The sequence below is a fragment of the Watersipora subatra genome, chromosome 1 (genome assembly GCF_963576615.1).
Source record: "Watersipora subatra chromosome 1, tzWatSuba1.1, whole genome shotgun sequence".
Lineage (NCBI taxonomy): Eukaryota > Metazoa > Bryozoa > Gymnolaemata > Cheilostomatida > Watersiporidae > Watersipora > Watersipora subatra.
In genome coordinates this window covers 77778876-77802270 of record NC_088708.1, presented here as the reverse complement: position 1 = coordinate 77802270, position 23395 = coordinate 77778876, and the positions used below count along the sequence as shown (strand labels likewise).

The 23395-nt window shown below is 39.1% G+C and overlaps 1 protein-coding gene across 1 annotated transcript in view; it reads right to left on the bottom strand.

Moving 5' to 3' along the window:
• Positions 1 to 82: 82 nt before the first annotated feature.
• Positions 83 to 23395, bottom strand: part of LOC137391846 (intermembrane lipid transfer protein VPS13B-like) — a 65253-nt gene continuing 41940 nt past the window's right edge. The window contains exons 35-61 of the mRNA XM_068078391.1: positions 23011 to 23134; positions 22546 to 22715; positions 21194 to 21387; positions 20188 to 20348; positions 19855 to 20032; positions 19089 to 19167; positions 18640 to 18813; positions 17718 to 17966; positions 15785 to 15883; positions 15265 to 15423; positions 15010 to 15090; positions 14633 to 14793; positions 14252 to 14434; positions 12266 to 12533; positions 11905 to 12084; positions 11425 to 11707; positions 10829 to 11200; positions 10297 to 10463; positions 9315 to 9782; positions 7732 to 7923; positions 7270 to 7513; positions 6170 to 6346; positions 5701 to 5871; positions 5268 to 5435; positions 5015 to 5117; positions 2700 to 2958; positions 83 to 757 (exon numbers count right to left, since the gene is read on the bottom strand). Coding sequence (XP_067934492.1) covers positions 530 to 757; positions 2700 to 2958; positions 5015 to 5117; positions 5268 to 5435; positions 5701 to 5871; positions 6170 to 6346; positions 7270 to 7513; positions 7732 to 7923; positions 9315 to 9782; positions 10297 to 10463; positions 10829 to 11200; positions 11425 to 11707; positions 11905 to 12084; positions 12266 to 12533; positions 14252 to 14434; positions 14633 to 14793; positions 15010 to 15090; positions 15265 to 15423; positions 15785 to 15883; positions 17718 to 17966; positions 18640 to 18813; positions 19089 to 19167; positions 19855 to 20032; positions 20188 to 20348; positions 21194 to 21387; positions 22546 to 22715; positions 23011 to 23134 — 5292 coding nt within the window. The 3' untranslated portion in view covers positions 83 to 529. The remainder of the gene's footprint in view (positions 758 to 2699; positions 2959 to 5014; positions 5118 to 5267; positions 5436 to 5700; positions 5872 to 6169; positions 6347 to 7269; positions 7514 to 7731; positions 7924 to 9314; positions 9783 to 10296; positions 10464 to 10828; positions 11201 to 11424; positions 11708 to 11904; positions 12085 to 12265; positions 12534 to 14251; positions 14435 to 14632; positions 14794 to 15009; positions 15091 to 15264; positions 15424 to 15784; positions 15884 to 17717; positions 17967 to 18639; positions 18814 to 19088; positions 19168 to 19854; positions 20033 to 20187; positions 20349 to 21193; positions 21388 to 22545; positions 22716 to 23010; positions 23135 to 23395) is intronic.

The following is a 23395-nucleotide window of genomic DNA, read 5'->3' as shown; positions in this document are numbered from 1 at the left end:
TAGAAGAAATGCAGAGGTGGTGGGATGGCAACATCGTTTTACTGTTGGATACTATATTACCATAATAAATAATTGTAAACTGTACCGAGGAAAAAAGTTTTATTTCAACTAGTTTGATATGAGAAGTCATCGCAGTGGGTATTTATATACAGACACCTACACACTGATAATAAATACAAGGGAACTATTTCAAGTTGGTCAAAGATAATATAATACGATTAGGTTTGTGATAAAAAGTAAACATGAATCAACCTAATGACAGCACAGGACGTACTCAAAAAAATGAAAATAAAAAATAATTATAGCAGTGGAATGTGAGCTCAAGGTTTATGAAACTAGAATTGCGCCTTTAATAAGAAGCAGACAAGAAAACCCAGAGTTGATAGCATATCACAGGAACACAAGCTACACTCATTAATTACAATCCATTTCCTAGAAGAAATAAATATAGTTATATAAGACTACAGTTACTCATAAAGCACCTGCTGTGCATGCCTACGCTATGACAGTGATGAGTGACTGCATGTCATCACTTATTCAGCTGTTGTTTCGTGTACCTAAACAAAGCGAGAAAATAATGGAGGTCAGTGGATGGAACCGAGTACTCATGGAGAAGGAGAGAGTCATTGAAGCTATGGTACAGAGTACTGATCGTGTTGAGACTGCTTGAAAGAGGCTCGATTCCACCCGACTGATACCCCGAAGTGGTAGAGTCCACGTAATCTTCTACGCGATGCTTCGTAACCTGCCCACAGTCCTGCAACAGTCAGCAATCTCAAGTACAAGTTTAAAAAGTTACTAAAATGATCCGAGCGCTGACATGAGTGCGTGCCCATCAGCCTCTACAGAAAGCGTTGTTTTACACACAGACATGTTGACAGAAGTCTTTGTGCACTATGTCTAAATAAGAAGAGCTAATCACATAAAGTCATTGAGTTTTTGTCCTTTTCCAGTAAATAGTGAGTTCAGTGGCACAGGAAGCGCATCATACCTTGCCTGTGACTACTTGACTAACAGGCATTGCTCACATCATAGCTTGCCTGTGACTACTTGACTAACAGGCATTGCTCACATCATACCTTGCCTGTGACTACTTGACTAACAAGCATTGCTCACATCATACCTTGCCTGTGACTACTTGACTAACAGGCATTGCACACATCATACCTTGCCTGTGACTACTTGACTAACGGGCATTGCACACATCATACCTTGCCTGTGACTACTTGACTAACAGGCATTGCTCACATCATACCTTGCCTGTGACTACTTGACTAACAGGCATTGCACACATCATACCTTGCCTGTGACTACTTGACTAACAGGCATTGCTCACATCATACCTTGCCTGTGACTACTTGACTAACAGGCATTGCACACATCATACCTTGCCTGTGACTACTCGACTAACAGGCATTGCACACATCATACCTTGCCTGTGACTACTTGACTAACAGGCATTGCTCACATCATACCTTGCCTGTGACTACTTGACTAACAGGCATTGCACACATCATACCTTGCCTGTGACTACTCGACTAACAGGCATTGCACACATCATACCTTGCCTGTGACTACTTGACTAACAGGCATTGCACACATCATACCTTGCCTGTGACTACTCGACTAACAGGCATTGCTCACATCATACCTTGCCTGTGACTACTTGACTAACAGGCATTGCACACATCATACCTTGCCTGTGACTACTTGACTAACAGGCATTGCTCACATCATACCTTGCCTGTGACTACTTGACTAACAGGCATTGCACACATCATACCTTGCCTGTGACTACTCGACTAACAGGCATTGCACACATCATACCTTGCCTGTGACTACTTGACTAACAGGCATTGCTCACATCATACCTTGCCTGTGACTACTTGACTAACAGGCATTGCACACATCATACCTTGCCTGTGACTACTCGACTAACAGGCATTGCACACATCATACCTTGCCTGTGACTACTCGACTAACAGGCATTGCACACATCATACCTTGCCTGTGACTACTTGACTAACAGGCATTGCTCACATCATACCTTGCCTGTGACTACTTGACTAACAGGCATTGCTCACATCATACCTTGCCTGTGACTACTTGACTAACAGGCATTGCACACATCATACCTTGCCTGTGACTACTCGACTAACAGGCATTGCACACATCATACCTTGCCTGTGACTACTTGACTAACAGGCATTGCACACATCATACCTTGCCTGTGACTACTTGACTAACAGGCATTGCTCACATCATACCTTGCCTGTGACTACTTGACTAACAGGCATTGCACACATCATACCTTGCCTGTGACTACTTGACTAACAGGCATTGCACACATCATACCTTGCCTGTGACTACTTGACTAACAGGCATTGCCCAACCAAACACAATCATTAAGCAAATCTGCTCTAGTTTAATGCATTTAGAAAAAGAAAAAACAAAATATTTTAAATACTCCACACTCTATTTCCACATAATAACTAATAATAATAACTGAACCAGAAAAAAGCTCGCCTCGCACCATCCAGACGGCCCATTTCCACCACAAAACCTAGAACTGGGCCAATGCGCTCACACAATGTTATTTCAGTCAAGTGTCTAATCCTGTCTAATCCTGTATAATCCTAAACTGTACAAAAAACAAACAAAACTAAAACATGGAAAAAAGTAAAAAGCAAAACTCGCACCACTATAGCCCGAGATGATCGACGGTGGCCGGTAAGGAGTAGTTGAAGATAGGTACGCCCTTCCCCATCTTCTGATTTCTGACAGTCTATCTGGGAAAGGGCAAAAGCCTGCTGTTGTACATTTTCCTTACAATCCATGACGACGATGAGCTCTGGCAGCAGCAGCAGCATGGTCTGCTCTTCCTCGCTGCCACTGACTGCCCTCGCCTGTATAGCAAACAGCGTCCTGCCGTGGTGCAGGCTCAGTAATGGGAACCTCCTACAAGAAATTAGGGCAGGAATTTCATGGGTGAATTCTGGCTACTATGGGTATATGAGATGATACAAGCTGCTATATGGGTCAATACAGGTTATTAGATGGGCCAAAACTGGCTATTAGACATTAATACAGGCTATTATATGGGTTAATACAGGCTACTATATGGGTTAATACAGGCTACTATATGGGTCAATACAGGCTACTATATGGGTCAATGCAGGTTACTATATGGGACATTACAGGCTATTGTATGGGTCAATACAGGTTACTATATGGGACATCACAGGCTATTGTATGGGTTAATACAGGCTACTATATGGGACATTACAGGCTATTGTATGGGTTAAAACTGGCTATTTGATGGACAATACAGCCTGCTATATGGGTCAATAAAGGCTACTACGTGAGGCAATGTATGTCACTATAAGAGTCAATACATCCTACTATAAGGGTTAATCTAAGCTACTATATAGGTCAATACAGCCAATTAGATGGGTCAATGCAGACTATTGTATGAATTAACTAGCTATACAACCCGGCGTTGCCCGGATAACAAAAACGTCTTTGGACAGAAAATTTATTTTTATTTAACGTATACAACATTTACCATTCTAAATTTTAAACTTCATATCATGAGTATCATGTGCAGTTCAATGAATTTAGAAACAAAAATTAAACAACTGTAAAGGTTTTCAAACTTTTTCAAACAACTTAAGTTTTAAATTTCCATAACTTGAAAGAAGTGTTTTGTTGAAATAAATTAGGAGGAAAAATAATAATGTAAAGGTGTTTATATGTAAATGTGAAATTATTAGCAAGTGATGGCTAAATGTAATCTGTTTTTTGCTACGGCTACAATAAAAAGTTATTATATTTGGTATACAATTATATGGTGTTAGTTCGTTTCAGTATAGGTGTGCAAAAATATTGTAGGCTATAGACGTGCATAGAGTGGTATAGAAACCCATAGTAATTATCTAATGCAATCATCTCCTGGTAAAAATCATCATCATTAAAAATAGTACCAAAATAATATGTTAACCTTAGTAACCATAGGTACCTCCAATGACTTTATTGCATTTTGTGGTTATGATCTGCAAGATAATATAAAATTACAATGTACTGCATGGAATGTTCTTACCTTCGAGACAGACGTGTAACATAAATGCTAAATCTAACTTAAATGAATTTAGCTTATTAAACACATACATGAAGGAAGTTTTAGTATGTATTTTAGTAAAATTCAAACTTTGAACAAAATTTTATCATTTATCTGTTTGCGAATCTGTTTTTACCAAAACGGATACCGCTGAACTTCGAGAGAAATTATTAATATCGGGTGGCAGAACAAATTTGCCCTGACGAAAAAATAACGGAAAAGCATCGTGTTTCCTAGAGTTAGGTGAAGAATGCTCAAGTAATACATCATTTAACATGTGCATACGGTATACGATAGTACCTTTGAACAATACGTCTTGTATAGCTCAGTGGTAGAGCACGTGGATTTTAAACTTGAGGTTGCAAACTCCGTGAGTTCAAATCCATCACACTGCGGAATTTTAAATTCCAAGATTTTAATCACTATAGCTGGACAGACACATACCACCATTGAGAAATATTGCTATAGATAGACAAACTGATGTGCTAATAGTAAGCTTGGCCAACCAATCCTTGATATCATATAAGTTAATGTTGGATATCACACAGGCTAGGCCTAGCAATTATATAGGTAAGTCTCAGTTGTATCATGTAGGTAAGTCTGAGTTATACCATGTAGGTAAGTCTCAGTTATATCATGTAGGTAAGTCTCAGTTATATCATGCAGATAAGTCCTAGTTATGTTATGCAGGTAAGTCTCAGTTATATCATGTAGGTAAGTCTCAGTTATAACATGTAGGTAAGTCTCAGTTATATCATGTAGGTAAGTCTCAGTTATACCATGTAGGTAAGTCTCAGTTATATTATGGGTAATTAGACTATTAGTAACAGAAGACATACATATAGCAGCAGTGTATCGGGTAAGAAATGTAGCTATCACAAGCTGTTCAAGACTCACCACGTGTACTTGAAGGTTGCATAATCATACAGGCCATCCAATAAGTAAGTTTCCTTTAGAGCTTGTCCATTCCCATTGGTCAGACCTACACTGCTCATCAAGCCTACGAACACGAAACATAAGCACCTCGCTACTGAATTGGCTACAATTCTCGCTACAATTGGCTTACACAACAAAACGGTTTCCCTTGGCGATGAATATTAGTGGAATGGGTAAATGTAACATATAAAATAAATCCAGATTGCCAACACACCTTGTCCTGTCTGAGAGATGAATTCTGCTGTTCCACTGATTGGTTTGGCGATGGCTCCCAGTAAGCCTTTACCGACTCCAGTTACGAGTCCTGTAGCTCGATGAGAGGCTGAGGCACCCTCACTCCACAGAGCCTGCAACGGTTGATCTGCGAGTCCTGCTATGGCACCTGCAGGACACAGTGTACAACCTGCCTCAAATTACAGCTTACTACCTGCATGCAGTTTACCCAGTTGCTATATTAGCATGAGAATACATGTACGGCTCATATTCCTCACTATGAAATTCCTTTCGTAGTTTCAGCAGAATAAATTTCAGTCAACTCTCTGATGTTACCTTCAGAAATGGTAGTGAGCAGAATATTGGAACTATGCCACGGTCTTGAACAAATCATATATAGACAATCAGGCCTGGAGGTAATAAATAGTGCCTACCGAGGAAACTGAGAGAGAGACCGCTGAAACCCTGACGAAGACCCTGTGAGAGAGCCAAGGGTTTCTGACGTCGCATCAATTCCTGTCTTTCTGCGTGCTCACCATCTAGAGAGAGCCTATCCATATTCCTAGACACACTTTGGGCAAAGTGAGTGACAGAGGAGAGTGTGCCTGAAGGAGCGGTAAGAATGGGATATGTGTAAGGGAAGTTGCAATCACTAGCAGTAATGTTTGTGTACAGCGAAAAGAAACGTCATCGAGCACAAGAAATTCCTGATATTTTCATTGAGTAATAGGGTAATCAGTTTTTGAGTTTTTGGTGGTTTATTAATTAATTCAACGACCTATTCAAAAAAGCAACTGGAGTTGAATTATTTTCAAACTTGACCAATATTAACCATGTGGTCAAACCTCTGAACCGAGTGATAATGCTATAAACAATAATTGAAAATTTAATGAAAGCACCTACCTCTGGTGACATTCTTAACAGCAGATGTCATGCCTTGGCTAACACCAGTAATAAAGGCACCTGGGCCGTTTTGGAGGCCATAATATGGTAAATAGACGAGATCAGATACACCAGCATAGATGCTCCTGACTATTCCAGTAGGGTTGAACAGAAGCTCGAGTGAGCCCAGAACCCAGCCTAGTAAAAAGGTCACTGAGTGCAGCACATGTAAAATAACTACAGGTATGAAGCAATAATCAATCCGAAGAGGTTTAGTGTTATACAGCCTCAATAACTCCACTAGTACTCTACTAATAATATAGCTAGTACTCTACTAATAATATAGCTAGTACTCTACTAATAATATAGCTAGTTGTCTACTAATAATATAGCTAGTAGTCTACTAATAATATAGCTAGTACTTTATTATTAATATAGCTAGTAGTCTACTAATAATATAGCTAGCAGCCTACTAATAATATAGCTAGCAGCCTACTAATAATATAGCTAGTAGTCTACTAATAATATAGCTAGTACTTTATTAATAATATAGCTAGTAATCTACTAATAATATAGCTAGTAGTCTACTAATAATATAGCTAGCAATCTACTAATAATATAGCTAGTAGTCTACTAATACTATTCATATAAAATATGCGTGATTAAATCGACCAGTAACATAATCCAACTCAGTTCATTGGAAAATGAAATTTATAAATAAATTCTAGATTTATATTATAGATTGCAGATTTTGCTAAATTCGAACAATTTAACAATTGTGATTCGCTAGTTAGTAAAGATTACTTCTGTAGTATTATACAACATTATATAACACATTATAGTGAAGATTATGTAACTGTACTGGCAAGTGAAAATTTACTTTTGTAAATAACAACTGAACTGCAGTATTGACAAACACCATCATTGAAACATAGCAGAGCTGCACATATTATAGTCTTGTGATCCTATTGGTGAGTCAGAATTGACCAGAGACAATGTGGTAGTGCAGTGGACTGACCTCTGAGTACTTTACATTTACCAGATCCTAAAACGATGAGTTTAAATGGTTTCACACGTTACATGAAGGCAAATAAAACCAATGAAAAACGGCATAGACTGACCTACACTGTACAACGCCCCGGTGCCGTAGTGAAATGCCAAATCAGTAATCAGCTGTTCACGAGTAGAAACAACCTCTAGCCTGTGGAACCTAGCCAGTGTGACAGGGGCCTGGTCAGTAGCGACGAACATCTTTAAGGATGCGTGTATACTAACTAAAAGCTCCAACTTTTCTATAGACAGCTCCCGTAAACATATTACATTGCACTGGGCCTTGTGTCTCACCAGGAGGGGCAAACTCGACAGCTATAAACAATCAAGTTAATTCTAAGACTTTGAATATCAAAGTCGCTAGCAAAAATGACATCTATGAACTCATGCAAAACCTAACCTATGAGTTATAACATGTCTGTCAACTATCTGGAATATTTCTAGATTGCGATTAACGGTAGAACCATCCTCTAATGACAAGACGTAGTGAGTGCTACCGAAACTATAAACCAAGCAAACGCTGTTGTATGTACCGGAAGAACAGCTTTTCTAGGAAGTATGGCAACGAGAGTTACATAGCTGTCAATAAGAGAGAGGAATGATTGCAAAAATTTATCCTCAATGTTGATGGAGACAGGTCTGCTGGCTACCCTGACAGAGGAGGGTCGGAGGGAATCCAAGGTGAGGGTTATCGAAAGGAGGCTGACTTCCTCCACCACAGCCAGCTACAAACAAACCGATCGTGTTGAAGAGAGACCATGATGAATCGCTAGATGGATGACATCATGTATAATATGTCTTGTACATATGTCAAAATAAAAAAGTGTTTTACTTCCAATTAACTGCAGCAACTTTATCAATTGCAATCTCTACCCGGTTTTTCCCCGCAATCTATTTTAAAGGGCTGTTTAAATTCCAAAACAATTTTTTCCATTACAAATAATTTTATTTAAGGTAAAAAGCACACATAAAAATGTAAATCATTTCAATCTGCTTCAAGACTGGGAACAACCTTCTTAAAACATTTGTATATTATTTTACATAAAAAAGGTTTTAGAGTTGATTGGGTTGATTAGTTTTATATCTATTTAGTTCTATTATTCATTTATTTTGTGAACTGGTTTATTACTAGACTGGCAGTCATGATTTGTTGTGACCCATTAAACCTGGCTGACTATATGATGCGATAGTCAATGAGGGGATTACACGGTAGAACTCTCTTGTACTATGGATGATCCCTGCACCCATACTGAGTTTACTACTCAACCTAGTATATAGCCTGAGAGACCTAACTTTACTATAGAGACTTTACACACACTACAGAACAATACAAACCGTTGTTTACCCAGAGGCTCTTCAACTAAGTTCTCATATATCTAGGCATAAATTTATATCTATAATCACAGTTTTTTCTCACCTCTAAATGACTATCTACAAAACTGAAAACACCCTACAATACGGGTCCAGCGATTAGCTATGTTTGAAACAAGACTTATCCGATAGGTATTTCATCAAGATTTATTATGAATAACATAGAAACATATTTGGAGTTGTGCTCTACTTGAGATTGACAAGTACTACTTCTGTACTTATCAATTGAACTCAGCATTTGAACTATCACCATAGGGAGCTTGTATTAAAATAATATCATGATTGACTAATAATATATCTATATCATCACCCATTTCACAAAACACACTTGTGTTGTCTATCACGTCGCTAACTGAGCAGCATTTGAATGACTTAATAACAAATGCCAAATAAAAAGTATCCCCCAAATTATTTAAAAACAGAAACAATGTAGGCAAAGATGCAATGTGCATAATCCCAGCCACGATGTAGATTTTTCCATCAACTGCTGCTTCTAATGTTGACCGAAATATTTAAACCAAAAGATACAAACCAGAGGAGGAGAATATATACAGCAGTTCCATGTCGAAATCAGGAGTTTTACACTGATCATAGCGACCCTGATGAATACACTGTGTAGACTTGCATGCCCAACCTTACCATATGTGATGTAAAACGGAGAGCTATGGATAGAGAAAGAAGTTAAAATAAGGAGGACGATGTGAAGGCGTTACAAAACAATGCAATAGAAATAGAATCAACTGACCTTGATAAGGAAGTCCATAGACGGGTTGAGGACAGATGGATCCTGAGCGAAAAGCACAACAGGAAAGTCATATTGTTTGCTGTGGACGTGTTGATTGTAAAGGGTCATATCGAGCAAATTCAAGTCTAGCTTGAGGGAGTCATTAGCTAATGAGGGACGAGATAGCTGCAACCCCAAACCAACTACAAGTAAGCGGAGAAACTCAGAGGACTTGATGCCAGACTGTTCATCTAATAGGAGAACTGAGGCCTTATCAACAAGTAGGGTAATCGAGAGACAGAGCGAAGATGGAGTAGATGACTCTTGTATGAGACACGGTGAAGGTGGAGTAGATGACTCCTGTGTGGGAGACGGTGAAGGAGGAGTAGATGACTCCTGTGTGAACTGTTTTGTCTCTGAAAGGTGGACAGTAGGACTGGCTATGAGGTGAAATTCTCCGTTCTTCTTTTCGATCATTTGAGCATCCACCTGCATAATATGAGCCTATTAGCATTCAATTGTATAATCTCTACCTATCAGCATCTACCTGCAATATATTCACCTGTTAGCAGCTACCTGCAAAATATTCACCTGTTAACAGCTACCTGTTATATATTTGCCTGTTAGCATCTACCTGTAATATATTCACCTGTTAGCATCTACCTGTAATGTATTTACCTCTTAGCATCTACCTGTAATATATTTACCTCTTAGCTTCTACCAAGAATGTATCTACCTGTTGGGACCTACCTGTAATATACCTATTTACGTGTTTGCATTTACCTGTATAATACTCATCAGTTAACATGCTTTTGTGTTATATTTAGAGAAAATGACAGCAAAAAACATTGCCATGTCATGAGGGGAGCAGATATTCGTAAAAGAATTACACTGTAGCTTTAAAATTAATACTTTCTATTACTATTTATTACCTAATGACACATGATGTCAAAGTTGTATCCTAGCACTCGCTTCGCAACAATGACAGTTTCTCTGTACCCACCTTTGCACGGTCGATAGGCTCGATGTACAAGGAAGTATTGAGCTGAGAGACCTCAAAGCTAACTTTAGCCTCACAGACATCAGGAATATGGATGAGCTTTGGAGCGGAAATCTCAGATAAGTCTATGGCTTCAGACCACACCTCCAAACCATAATGTCCATTCATACCTGCCCGGTGACAACAACCATGAACATGTACGATTATGAATGATGTCGAGGTATCAGGTTGGGTTAGACACGCATGCACACTTACACAGTAAGCATTGACTACCAAGTTACACTCCTACAATAGCTTATTTAGACAGCAGCCAGTGCACTTGCAATGAGAAATGTGTTACACAACGTGCTTCCTTTAACTATGCAGGCTCACAGTGAAAACTGTACCACACAGCATCTTCAGAGCATACCGTCGAGGATCGTCAAAATTCAATTACCTTCATACATAATTCTTCAACTTGAAATGCTCAGAGAACATCCTGCTACCAACATACTAACCATAAGAAGTTTACTCTATCAGTCAACAGTTCACTCACCAGCTAGTTTTAGCTTAGGCCAATCACTCGGACTGATGTGGGCAGGGAATTGTCTGGTGAGCGTTGGAAAGGAGTAGGAAACAGTCTGTCCTGGTTGTACGAGCGGAGGGCTAGACAGAAGACTCATGGCCTCGAGGACATCTTCAGAATCACGAGTTAACGTCTGGCCATATGCTAGTGGGAAAGAGCAACGGTTGTGCAAGATAAAACAAGGTGTCTGCGCCCTGGTCAACATAAGGTACCCAACTCCATTCTGCAACTGGGTGGAAAGACAACAGAGCTGAGTCTTCTCAGAGCCGAGAGCAGGAATGACAACTCCTATACGTCTGCTAGCCGACTCTATTGGCATCTGCACAGGGTAGCTCCAAGGACCTGTGGCACAAAGTAACCAGTTTAACCGTATTGGGATTTGACATTGCTGAAACTGATCATCTTGTTTCATCTTAATTGTATTTCGGTGTGACAGCTTTTCATACAGATTCTGCTTGATGTCTTCATCAGTAGGTGAACAGTTATGCCTTTCTAACACATTCAAATTTAACTTGAAAAAACCATATTTAGTGAAAGTAATACAGAATTAATAACAAAAAAAATACCAGAGGAAGAGTGAGAGAAGGAGAGGAAGAGTGCAGCTGTACTAGGTGTGATCACGTTAGTAGCAGACGACTTGAATGAGCCCATGAAGAGAGTGCTTTCACGCTCTAGTAGTCTTGGGTTCTGTTGGACTAGCTGCAAGTCCACCTTCTTATTCGAGACGGGTGCGACCACATCCGACACATAGAGTGACTGCTTCAAACTATTGTCAAGTACAAATCTGTCATGAAGAGTGATGATTCTCACGCCATTGTCTATGTGGGAGGTAACCACAATATACCTCAGCTACAAATAATATCACCACGTTAGCGCGTAATGTTAGCTCAGCTATGAGCACTATCCCATTCTAATTAAAACTGCTGATATATAACATAGCAACCAAACATATGTGTGTCGAGAGAGTTAATTCCTGTTAATGGCATAAAACTCTTAGACTGTGTTCCACGATCATGAATAAACAAAAGTATTACAGCGATGAGTACCTGATGAATTGAGTCATCCTCATTAAGTATGACTATGTTAGCATAGACATAAGAATCCACAAACAAGATGGCTACATCTGGCAAAAAGAAGCTACGAGGAGTTACCTCCTCCGCTGTGAGCTGAATAAAGTCCGAAATAAAGAGCTTGTTTCGATTGTACACGCCAATGCTGAAACTTCTCTACAATGCAACAAACAGAACGCTTACGGATTACAAAAGTCTGATACTAGTATAACGAATAATAATAGCCATGATGATGAGAAATAAAAAAAAAAAAAATGGAAGTTGAGGACACCGACATGTTTGGATCATAAAATCTCTATATGTGGCCGCCAACGAATGAACTCCATTCTTTACCTACATTTAAGCCACTTGGAGAAAATGTTGTTTCTCCTGATTGAATGGGACAAAACTCGGTGCCATAGACGAGAGCGAGGTCTGCCGTAGACTGGTTGATAAACAAAAATTTTGGCTTGATAGTCATAAGCATGCAGGCTGATCCAGACCAGTGTTGAGACCAGGTTATCTCGAGACCGATGTTGTCTGCATGAGCATTATGTATAGACAGATTATGGGTTGGCAAGCTCTGGCTCTTTTGCAATGAAAGAGGCTGAAATTTTCCTGACAATCTAAAAGAACCAAAAAATTCAAGTTTCATTGCGTATGCTAGATAAGATAAGGTGAAGGAGTTATGTTACCTATTTAAAATAAAATAATGCATGGCATGTGATTTACATTTAAATCTCACTCTTCAAGTGAGTCAATCCTGCCCTATCACCCTTTGATAGGGCAGGATTTCCATTCAATACTTGTTTTATTAATGCAGCAGCAACATTCTCTGTTAATATACGTAACTCCTGAGTAACACAGTGACAGCCGGCATCTGAACTGAAAGTAAACCTGAGAATCTACCAGCTGATATGATTAGAGGAAAGCTTATAGAAACATACCTCCATATTTATAGAGACATAACTCCATATTTATAGAAACATAACTCCATATTTATAGAGACATAACTACATATTTATAGAGACATAACTCCATATTTATAGAGACATAACTCCATATTTATAGAGACATAACTCCATATTTATAGAGACATAACTCCATATATGAGTTTAATTCATTCCAATGGTTATTTTATATATCGAAACCATTGTGTGTGGGATCAGATCTGCCCATAAAATACGCTGGAGACATAATAACTGATACAATGTAATTGATTCAGTTCACAGCACAAAGACCCAGGACCCCTTAATAGATACTGCAGATAGTTATACAATGCACTATAACAAGTGTACATAGTATACACGAGTACATAGTGTACAAGAGTACAAAGTGTACAGGTGTACATAGTGTACAAAAGAACATAGTGTAAAAGTGTACATAGTGTACAAGAGTACATCGTGTACAGGTGTATATAGTGTACAAGAGTGCATAGTGTACAGGTGTACATAGTGTACAGGTGTATATAGTATACAAGAGTACATTTTATTATCGCCTGACCATTGAGATACACGAATGGTAGTGAAGGCTCAGAGGTGGAGGTACGCAATGTAACTGATAGTGAAGTCTCAGAGGTGGAGGTATGCAATGTAACTGATAGTGAAGGCTCAGAGGTGGAGGTACGCAATGTAACTGATAGTGAAGGCTCAGAGGTGGAGGTACGCAATGTAACTGATAGTGAAGTCTCAGAGGTGGAGGTATGCAATGTAACTGATAGTGAAGGCTCAGAGGTGGAGGTACGCAATGTAACTGATAGTGAAGGCTCAGAGGTGGAGGTACGCAACGTAACTGATAGTGAAGTCTCAGAGGTGGAGGTACGCAATGTAACTGATAGTGAAGGCTCAGAGGTGGAGGTACGCAATGTAACTGATAGTGAAGGCTCAGAGGTGGAGGTACGCAATGTAACTGATAGTGAAGTCTCAGAGGTGGAGGTACGCGATGTAACTGATAGTGAAGGCTCAGAGGTGGAGGTACGCAATGTAACTGATAGTGAAGGCTCAGAGGTGGAGGTACGCAATGTAACTGATAGTGAAGGCTCAGAGGTGGAGGTACGCAATGTAACTGATAGTGAAGTCTCAAAGGTGGAGGTACGCAATGTAACTTGCTCAACTTAGGATAAGTAAAACTGAATCTACACATTAAAAATTTTTTTCATATTCTTTTACAGTTTTTTTCATTTTCACTTTTACTGCGACGCTTCGAGAAGTTTTGAACATTACACGTTGGCAATACTTCTAGAAATGCTTCTGCTTTGCAGTTGAATACATAATAAAACTACATCATTTGTTGAAAAATTACCGTATATTGTAGGTATAATCCATTGAGTGAGAAGACAACTTACACATGTATCTGCGAAGAGGATGGCCAATCATGATTTGGTTCCCTAGGAGGACTAGTAATATGAGTCGATTGTTTGCAGACCTCGAGGACACTGAGGCCCTCTGGGTAATCACTGATATCATCGAACAACGCAAATTTGTCTGTAGAGAGTGGCAAAATGACTGCGTTGTTTGTATCCGTCTCACTGCAAGATGGTGAGAAAAAAAATATAAGCATAAATTGTAGGATAAACGGATGAAGCAAAAGTAATACAGCCAATGATGGAGCTAAAGTAATACAGCAAATTACCAAATAAAAAAGACAAAAAGAATAGCAAATATACGTTGGATATTACGTGAAACCATATATTCATGGTTCTCAGAATCTCTGAGATAGAGAATACCTAATTTGCAAGCTAATCTGATGGGCGCGAAGTCCACTGACTGGCAGCAACTCAGTGGTTCGACCGCTTCCTTCAAGCCGGCAGTGAGAGGATGGGAGGATGCTGAGAAGGAGGCTGTGAGGAAGAAAGGACCTCACGCAGTACATAGGCACTATCTCTACCTGCGAAACAGCAGACAGCAGTTTTACACTAATTACTCATCCCTGTCACGGTGCTTCTAATCACATCTACGAGAGTAAGAGAATCAATTTTAGCACTTGCCATGTCTGACAGCAGTGGTTAATACCTGCTGAGCAGTGTCACATATTTGACTCACATTGCCACTGCTGCACAATGACTCTAGACATTCAGAGAGTAGAAGTATACACAATACTTACACAATATTGTGTGGCTCCGTGGCAGTTTCGTGTGAAGAGCCGTTGCAATGCGCACACCTCACCAAGCCCTTCTCCTCCGACCTGAAGCAATACTTGTAGTAGTTAGCTTCCGTGAGTGTGTGCAAAACAACCAAGTTTAATGAGAAAAAATTTCAAAATTATTGTGACCATAATAGAATGATTTATTCATAAAGACAGGATGTTGCCCAAATTTCGCCTGAACCGAATGCTAGTATTTACTATATATTATCATGCCTTGATGAGCTCTATGCTGATTGGATGAGATCGCGCTGCTGAGTTTATCATCACTCCACCGGAATAGGTACTGCTTTCATCAGCAGACGGTCTCACTCTCAGCTCCATCTCCATATCGCTACTTACAGCAAAGCTACCAAATGAGTGCTCTGGTGAAATCTGCAAAACAAATTACAGATTAGTGTAAGTCTCCAGGTTAAATCTTGTGTTCAGTCGCTAAAGAAGAGCGGATGAAGATGAAACAGCAGACAGAGATGGCAGGTGTTTGCTAAAAACTGCATTGAGCAAGAAGCCAAGAGCAGTATAACTCATTGAGTTTTTAGTTAGTCTCTTCCGATAACCAAATCCACCTTCACCGACGAGATCTGTTCAATAAAAACAACTATCTTCGAAAGAGTAAGCCAATCTATGTACCGAAATATTAAACCCTTGTACTGATCAAGGCCTTGTCTCAAACAACTGTTCACCTGCACATAGACAGTTACTATAAATAGTAGCAGACAATGATAAAGGATTGCACCTTCAGGTGTCTGTGGTTGGAAGGAGAGTCCGATACCCTGACATCAAGTTTGGTTGCAGAGAGACGACTCGAAACGCAGATACTGCCACTGATCGTGATCTGTAACAAGACATATAATGCTGCCTTGCCATTGGATAGAAATAAAAAGCAATGCTTACAAAAAACCTGGCGAGCCTCAGCTTTATTTCACAGATTACTATTTCAATGAGGTACCGTAAAAAAGGAATATGGTCACATTTGTGTTTGTAGTGCAGCTTAAGATGGGAAATTCTGCATATATTGTTTTTGTAATAGTTATACATGTTTGATGAAAACTAAACATTAAACATGTAGTAAAAAGCTATAACACGTTGCAATAATAATTATTAGTGCTTGTAGTGATGGACAGCAACATGTAATACACTCACATCCCTTTGCAAATCTTGACTTGCAACAAAATTCACATTTCAGTTATTTGATATGAAAAGATTCACCATGTCTTACTCTGTTGTGTTGTCGGTGCAAAATATGTGGAAAGGTGATTACAAGCTCTTAAAAGCTCAAAAACGAACAGAAAATTGCAGCCACACGAGACCGCCGTAGTTTGGGTTCTCTTTCCAAAACGGCTCAAATGTGACGCAGTTGTGAGAGATGGTTTCTGTTTACACTTTCATGCAACCTTATTCGTCGAAATATTTTCACAAATATACTTCACGCATTCAATAAAACCATGTCTATTGTTCTTACGTGTCTGTTTTATCGTCATCGTAATGCTGTCACTTTTAGCAGTGATATCTTATAACTTACCGTAAAAATCCGTTTAATTTTTTAGCCTTATCTTGAAGGAGTACATATCATTGTCTGATAATCATGACGAGCCTGTTGGCCACTTGTGATAATCGAAAAGTGCTGCAGAAATTATTTGCGAAGTATTGGGTCACATGATCAGATTACGACTTGCCGATTAGACCAAACCGAAACAAAACTGTAAAGTAGCGAGCATCTATATTTGATACGGGTCTTCGGTAAAACCTGAAGTGTTTGTCATAAACTAGTGCTACGATAAGTTTTATATTGAGCTTTTTATTGGCCTTTCAATTCACGTGAGAACATCATGTGACAAGACAATAGCCAAATTTCATGGCTACGTCATCGAAATAAAGAGATTCCAATCTACGGCGGCTTTTAGTTTTTGAGCTTTTAAGAGCTTGTAATCACATTTCCACATATTTGGCCCCTACTACACAACAGAGTAAGACACGGTGAATCTTTTGATACCAAATAACTGTAATGTGAATTTTATTGCAAGTCAACCTTTAAAGACTAGAATAGATCATGAGTCCAAATTTTTGTTGGTATAAAGTCTTGCCTTCGCAACATAGTGCTGCCCATAGCAACATAGTGCTGCCCATAGCAACATAGTGCTGCCCATAGCAACATAGTGAAGTGTCCCATAACATTAAGTTTTACAGCTAGCTAACCTGATTATCGGCTACATACATTTACGTTTACTTACAATACTTTGTGTTTGTCCTTGACCCGCGTTACTGCGTGCGTGCATGTTTGTCCGATGCTGAGAATTTATTTCACAAAACTACATCTCCTGATTAAAACAAAGTTGTCTGCCCTTGACTATTTAAAATAAAGCAGACCTTTTCACAGTTAAAACTCCTTTAACAATACTGCACACTCAATACTGCAAAGATAAATTTCAAAACAGCATTATTTTGCCATATTTTCGTTTAGAAGACATAAAATTAATGACAGGCGTGTGACAACATTTGCAGGTGAATGTGAATATATAACACTGACAGAGGTTCCTGCTTGTTACGAGTAAACTGAGATGTTTCGGTTAGGTTACAAACCTTCAAAGTATGAACATACATGGTCAATCATACAGAACCTGTATGAAGTACAACAACTGCCTTTAGACAATGAAAATTTTGCAGCTTACTAGATTATGAATGCTGGTCACTCTCTCTACATTTATGAAAAGATGAACTGGATTGAATCCAGCAGAACCATTTGGAGTGGCAATGGTTGAGACAGCCTGCCCAGAATTGTCCAGTTCAAAAGGGGTGCTCCAATGATGAGGCAACTCCTCAAGTGCCACCTGCAGTCTAAGGTCACCATAGCGACTCCAGCAAAAGCAATGCGCTCTGCCAGCAGCAATGCAAACTGCTGAGTCATCCTCACACCTCACCTACAGCGATGTAAGTGTGTAGCAATACTACTTTGTCTACAGCCTACTATGTACATGTATGTGTATATGTATGTATACACGTATGTGTGGACTTATGTGTGTGTTTGTATGTAGATATGGACTTGTGCGTGTTTGATACACATAAACACAGACAAACTTTGAGAAATACATATGTATATAGATGCGTATGTGTATATAGTCATACTTTGGATAATCTACAGTAACAGGAAAGATGTAGTACAACTTCTTAAAACAATTGCAGAAGCGTTCAACTTCAATACAATCGATTACAATAACATACCAACACCTATTAATAAGTATCAGTTGTGTTTAACTAAAATACCAAGTGACAGGGGAGATGATGCATCAAAAAGGAGAGATAATGCATCAGAAAGGAGAGAGATGATGCATCTGGAGAGATCATGCATCTGAAGGGATCATGCATTTGGAAAAATCACGAATGAGATGAAGAATCATATATTTTACAGAAGTGTCAAGATGAACATCAGCTATTGGGAGCTGTGTCAGTGCTCCCTATCAAAAATCCAAACTTTATTGAGAGGCCTACCATGTCTGCTATGTTCTCAACTGCATAAATCAGTTCCCTAGTCTGAGGGTGTGATGTTGCTACAAGTTTATTAATAAAAAGATGAAGAGAAGAGTTACTCATCACCTGTTTAATAAATATGCTGCCGTGAGTGTTGTTGCAAATAGCGTATAGACCAGTGAGAGGGTGCTGCCCGTCAGCCTTGCCCCAAACATGATGGAGGGAGAGCAACGAACTCATCAAAGATTGTGTCAATATTGTCTCCACATGTTTTACATCGTTAGAGAAGGTAAGCGCTCTCTATAAAACACATATTCGGCCATATTTATTCACCCGATTTCAGAATTGAACAATGACAACTGTAGCTGAAAACGCAAACATGTAATACAGTTTAGAGGCAATTCCCTATTAGTGAAATTTCAACTAGTCAAGTTGTGTTAGCTTACTGTTTACTCTAGGCATACCTTCTCAAGACAACCTCAATATCCTAACAGTTAAAGGATTTGAGAGAAGAAGCTATAAACATTCTTTAGCTATGCACATTCTTTAGCAATAGTGATATCACTGAATCTCACCGGCTTTGATAACCCATCCTTGAGCTCAGCTATGAGGTTGAACCCGGACACCTCGAGAAACTTTCTCCAAACAACATGCCTAAAGACATCAAAAGAACAACTGAGGTGTAATGAGGTAATGTTAGCAGCAAAAACTGAAGTCTGGCTGAACTGACTGACTTGAAGGTTGTTAATAAGCTTGGAACTTCTGCGCTAATTTTTTAAAAGATATATTTTTTTCTTTTAGCTATATCAAATTAATGACATTAACTATTTTATAGATCCAGCGGGTCTAATACTACTGACAATATATAAATACATGTGATGTGTTACTACAATGCATACAGCACTTGGTTTCCTCTGAGTTTGATCCTTGAATAGATTGACACATTCTAGTGAGTGACATGTGTCAGTGATCCGCTTGGATTAGTTGGCGACTGATGTCAGTCCGTGGCATGTTTCGGAAAGTGGTGTTTGTCAGTTAGCAACATGCATTGGTCAAAGGTACATGTCAGTCGGTGACATGTGTAATTCAACAACGCGTTATTTGGTGATAAGGCAGCAACAGGTGCCCATCACAAGCACATGTTTAAGTGATAGACAAGCCGTGGGTATAACATATAATGTAAAAAGATATATTCAACTAGCTATAAACAAACAGTAAAAATTTAAAGACATGACCCACCATTTACAAACCGTTTCCATAAAACTAGTACAAGTAGTTAAAAGCTAGTAAAACTAGTTACTAGTTAAACTAGTAAAGGTAGTAAAAGCCAAACCTACAGACCTGTAATCTACGTATTTGGCGAGTAATGAAAAGCTAAGGATTCCTTTCACAGATTTCTCTTCATCGAGATTTCCAAAGCTGCTTTCAACTGACATGTCATTGAGTAGAATGCAGAACATCTCATGATCCACCATGTCATTTTCATCAAGTGTAAATGGTGATAACTTCCCTAGAGATCCTGTAGAGTAAAACGTCAACACGAGATGAACTACTAAGATAACTACTTTTAAAACAAATTACAAACAATCTACTGGCTTTATTTTACTTTAAATTGCCAACTGGGTTCATATGTGAAAGTTGGAAGGAAAGGATATGACGGATCTCCAGACATACCATAGCTGTCAGACGCACTGTATTGGTTGATTACGGACAATCGTATCTGATCAATGGAGAGTGAGAGTTGCATTGTGGGTACAAGGGATGGCATGTAGACTGAATCAACTCGCATGGCTGCGACGAGCACTGCAGGTGACACCATAGCAAAAACATGCTCACTGTAAGCATACCATAAGAGACATGTACTCACTGTAAGTATACCATAACAGACATGTACTCACTGTAAGTATACCATAACGGACATGTACCTGCTGTAAGTATACCATAAAAAACATATGCTCCCTTAAGTATACTATGACTTACAACTAGTAAAATAGACAGAGTGACTTACTACTAATAAAATAGATACAGTGACCTACAACTAGTAATATAAAAACAGCGACTTACAACTAGTAAAATAGATACAGTGACTTACAACTAGTAATATAGATACAGTAACTTACAACTAGTAAAATAGATACAGTGACTTACAACTAGTAAAATAGATACAGCGACTTAAAACTAGTAAAATAGATACAGCGACTTACAACTAGTAAAATAGATACAGTGACGTACAACTAGTAATATAAAAACAGTGACTTACAACTAGTAAAATAGATACAGTGGCTTACAACTAGTAAAATAGATACAGTAACTTACAACTAGTAAAATAGATACAGTGACTTACAACTAGTAAAATAGATACAGTGACTTACAACTAGTAAAATAGATACAGTGACTTACAAATAGTAAAATAGATACAGTGACTTACAACTAGTAATATAAAAACAGTGACTTATAACTAGTAAAATAGATACAGTGACTTACAACTAGTAAAATAGATACAGTAACTTACCACTAGTAATATAGATACAGTGACTTACAACTAGTAATATAGATACAGGGACTTACAACTAGTAATATAGATACAGTGACTTACAACTAGTAAAATAGATACAGTGACTTACAACTAGTAAAATAGATACAGTGACTTACAACTAGTAAAATAGATACAGTAACTTACAAGGAGTAATCCCCTGCATAGCGTCGATCTATGTAGTAGTTGATGGTGATACGCCAGGTCCTAGCTGGCATACATAGTTGACTATTCAATGTGGGCAGAGCGACACTCGTCCCAAACTGCTCACTGATTGAAAAGGTGCTATACTGTTTGTACTTCTGTCGTGAGGTGCTCCACAGCTCTAGACAGCAGTGTATCTAGGCAAAGCACGCAGCAGATTAACATAGCCATGAACTTTTAACAAAGATCTAGTTGCGCTTACTCCAGAGCGTTTACACGCAGCCTGGTGGCCAATCAAAGTGTTTACAAGCAGCCTGGTGGCCAATCGGACCTTTTACACGCAGCCTAGTGGCCAATCAAAGCGTTTACACGCAGCCTGGTGGCCAATCAGAGCATTTACACGCAGCCTGGTGGCCAATCAGAGCTCGCCCTGTCTAAGGCCCGATAATGTCAGTGTCGATAAAATCAGCTCATGCGATTGGTTCTCTTTTCGCTATAGAGAGCTCTAGCATATGCATATATTTTTTTCAAATATTTTGAACATACAATATGAATCATGGAAGTGATAACATCATTTTTAAGATGTTTAAAAGTGAGTTAGGGACTATAAACATAAGCACCAGCCTCTGATGAGCCATAGTACTCCAAAGCACTAGCCATTGGCTGACAGAAATACATATAAATACTTCATTCAACAATGCATTGTCGAGTTTTATTACCATAGCAATTGAAGCGAGAGATCAATGACTTAGCTATCGGCTAACCTGCAAGCAATAAGTTACCGTACTTTTCGGACTATTAGCCGTTACTTTTTTCTGACGATTTGAGCCATGCAGCTTATATAAGAGTGCGGCTATTCTGTGGCTTTTTCTTTCATCGCTAGGGGGGGCATTAACCAAAATCTTCGGTTAGTACACCTCTAGGGGTGAAAGAAAATACGAAACAATGCCTAACGGTACTGTTCCGTTAGACACGAAACGTTTAATACGAAACAGTGCCGTTAGACACTGTTCCGTTTTAAACAGCAAAGTTGCTGCCACGTTAAAAAGCACCGTCCCGAGTTCTGCGGCCTATACCAAGGTGCGGCCTATGTATTGTTTTATTATCGTTTTTTGTAAAATAAAACAGATGCGGCTTATATAGAGGAGCGGTTTATAGTCAGAAAAGTACGGTAAACACACCACTGTTTAGCGCATGTCAAAAGAGAGGTCATAGAGTACATCTGTACTATGCAATAAGTGTCTGTAGCTGATCCATGTCTGTCAGTAAAGCATGAACACTACAGCCACGTCAGTGTACACACACCTTTACAATTACATGGTGTAGCTGTTCTTTACAAGACCTTCGAGACTCACCTGAACATCCAAACAATGAAAAGTCGTTTTAGGGTCAGTCGGATAATCAAATGGCATTGGGTTTATATGTATGTTACTGAGCACCCGAGGCTCAGCATAGCTCCAGGTCAGGGTGCTGTAGTCTCTATCGCTGTAGAACATGACCGTGTTCGGCCGCGGAATGCTCTGCTCTGCCAAAAGGAAATGGTATATGCGAGAGGTAAGGATAGATAAGTAGGCCATGAACGAATAGTAGATAGTGCAGTCATCCCACGCATGATAATAGTAGATAGTGCAGTCATCCCACGCATGGTAATAAATTTAATTAAAACTGCCGTTCAGAGAACAAACTAGTAAATGATCTAAATCAACTCGGGCAAAACTAGTCTGAAGCTGTGAGAATAAATAAAACAAAAAAGAAAAGCGGAAAGTTTAACAATTCTGCATGAGTGATGATCTGGTCACACGTCACAACAGGAGACTTACCCTTGTCAAGGAGATACTTGAATGAACCCAACCTCAGGTCATCTTTGTACTCTATTTTACCACCGGAAGGGCTACTTGAGCTGCAGCTCTTGTTTGCTGTCTTCTCTCTTCTGCCACTTTTAACCTGCAATGTTATCAAGCGCCCGTCAGCCTTCAATTACTGTCCATCCAGATATAAGCCTGCGTTAGAATCTTATGGCTGCTTAGTCTGTTCTCATAACAGGACTAACATTTAAAAAAGCAAACACAGTAGTAACCTAGCACTAGATGGTGCAGGCAAATCTACAGTACCCTTTCGCTGAAGAGCAATGCCGGAGTAAGGGAAAGACTTAGGGCGGGCCAAGAAAACTCAACTGACAAGCGATCTAATGATCCCATGAGATTT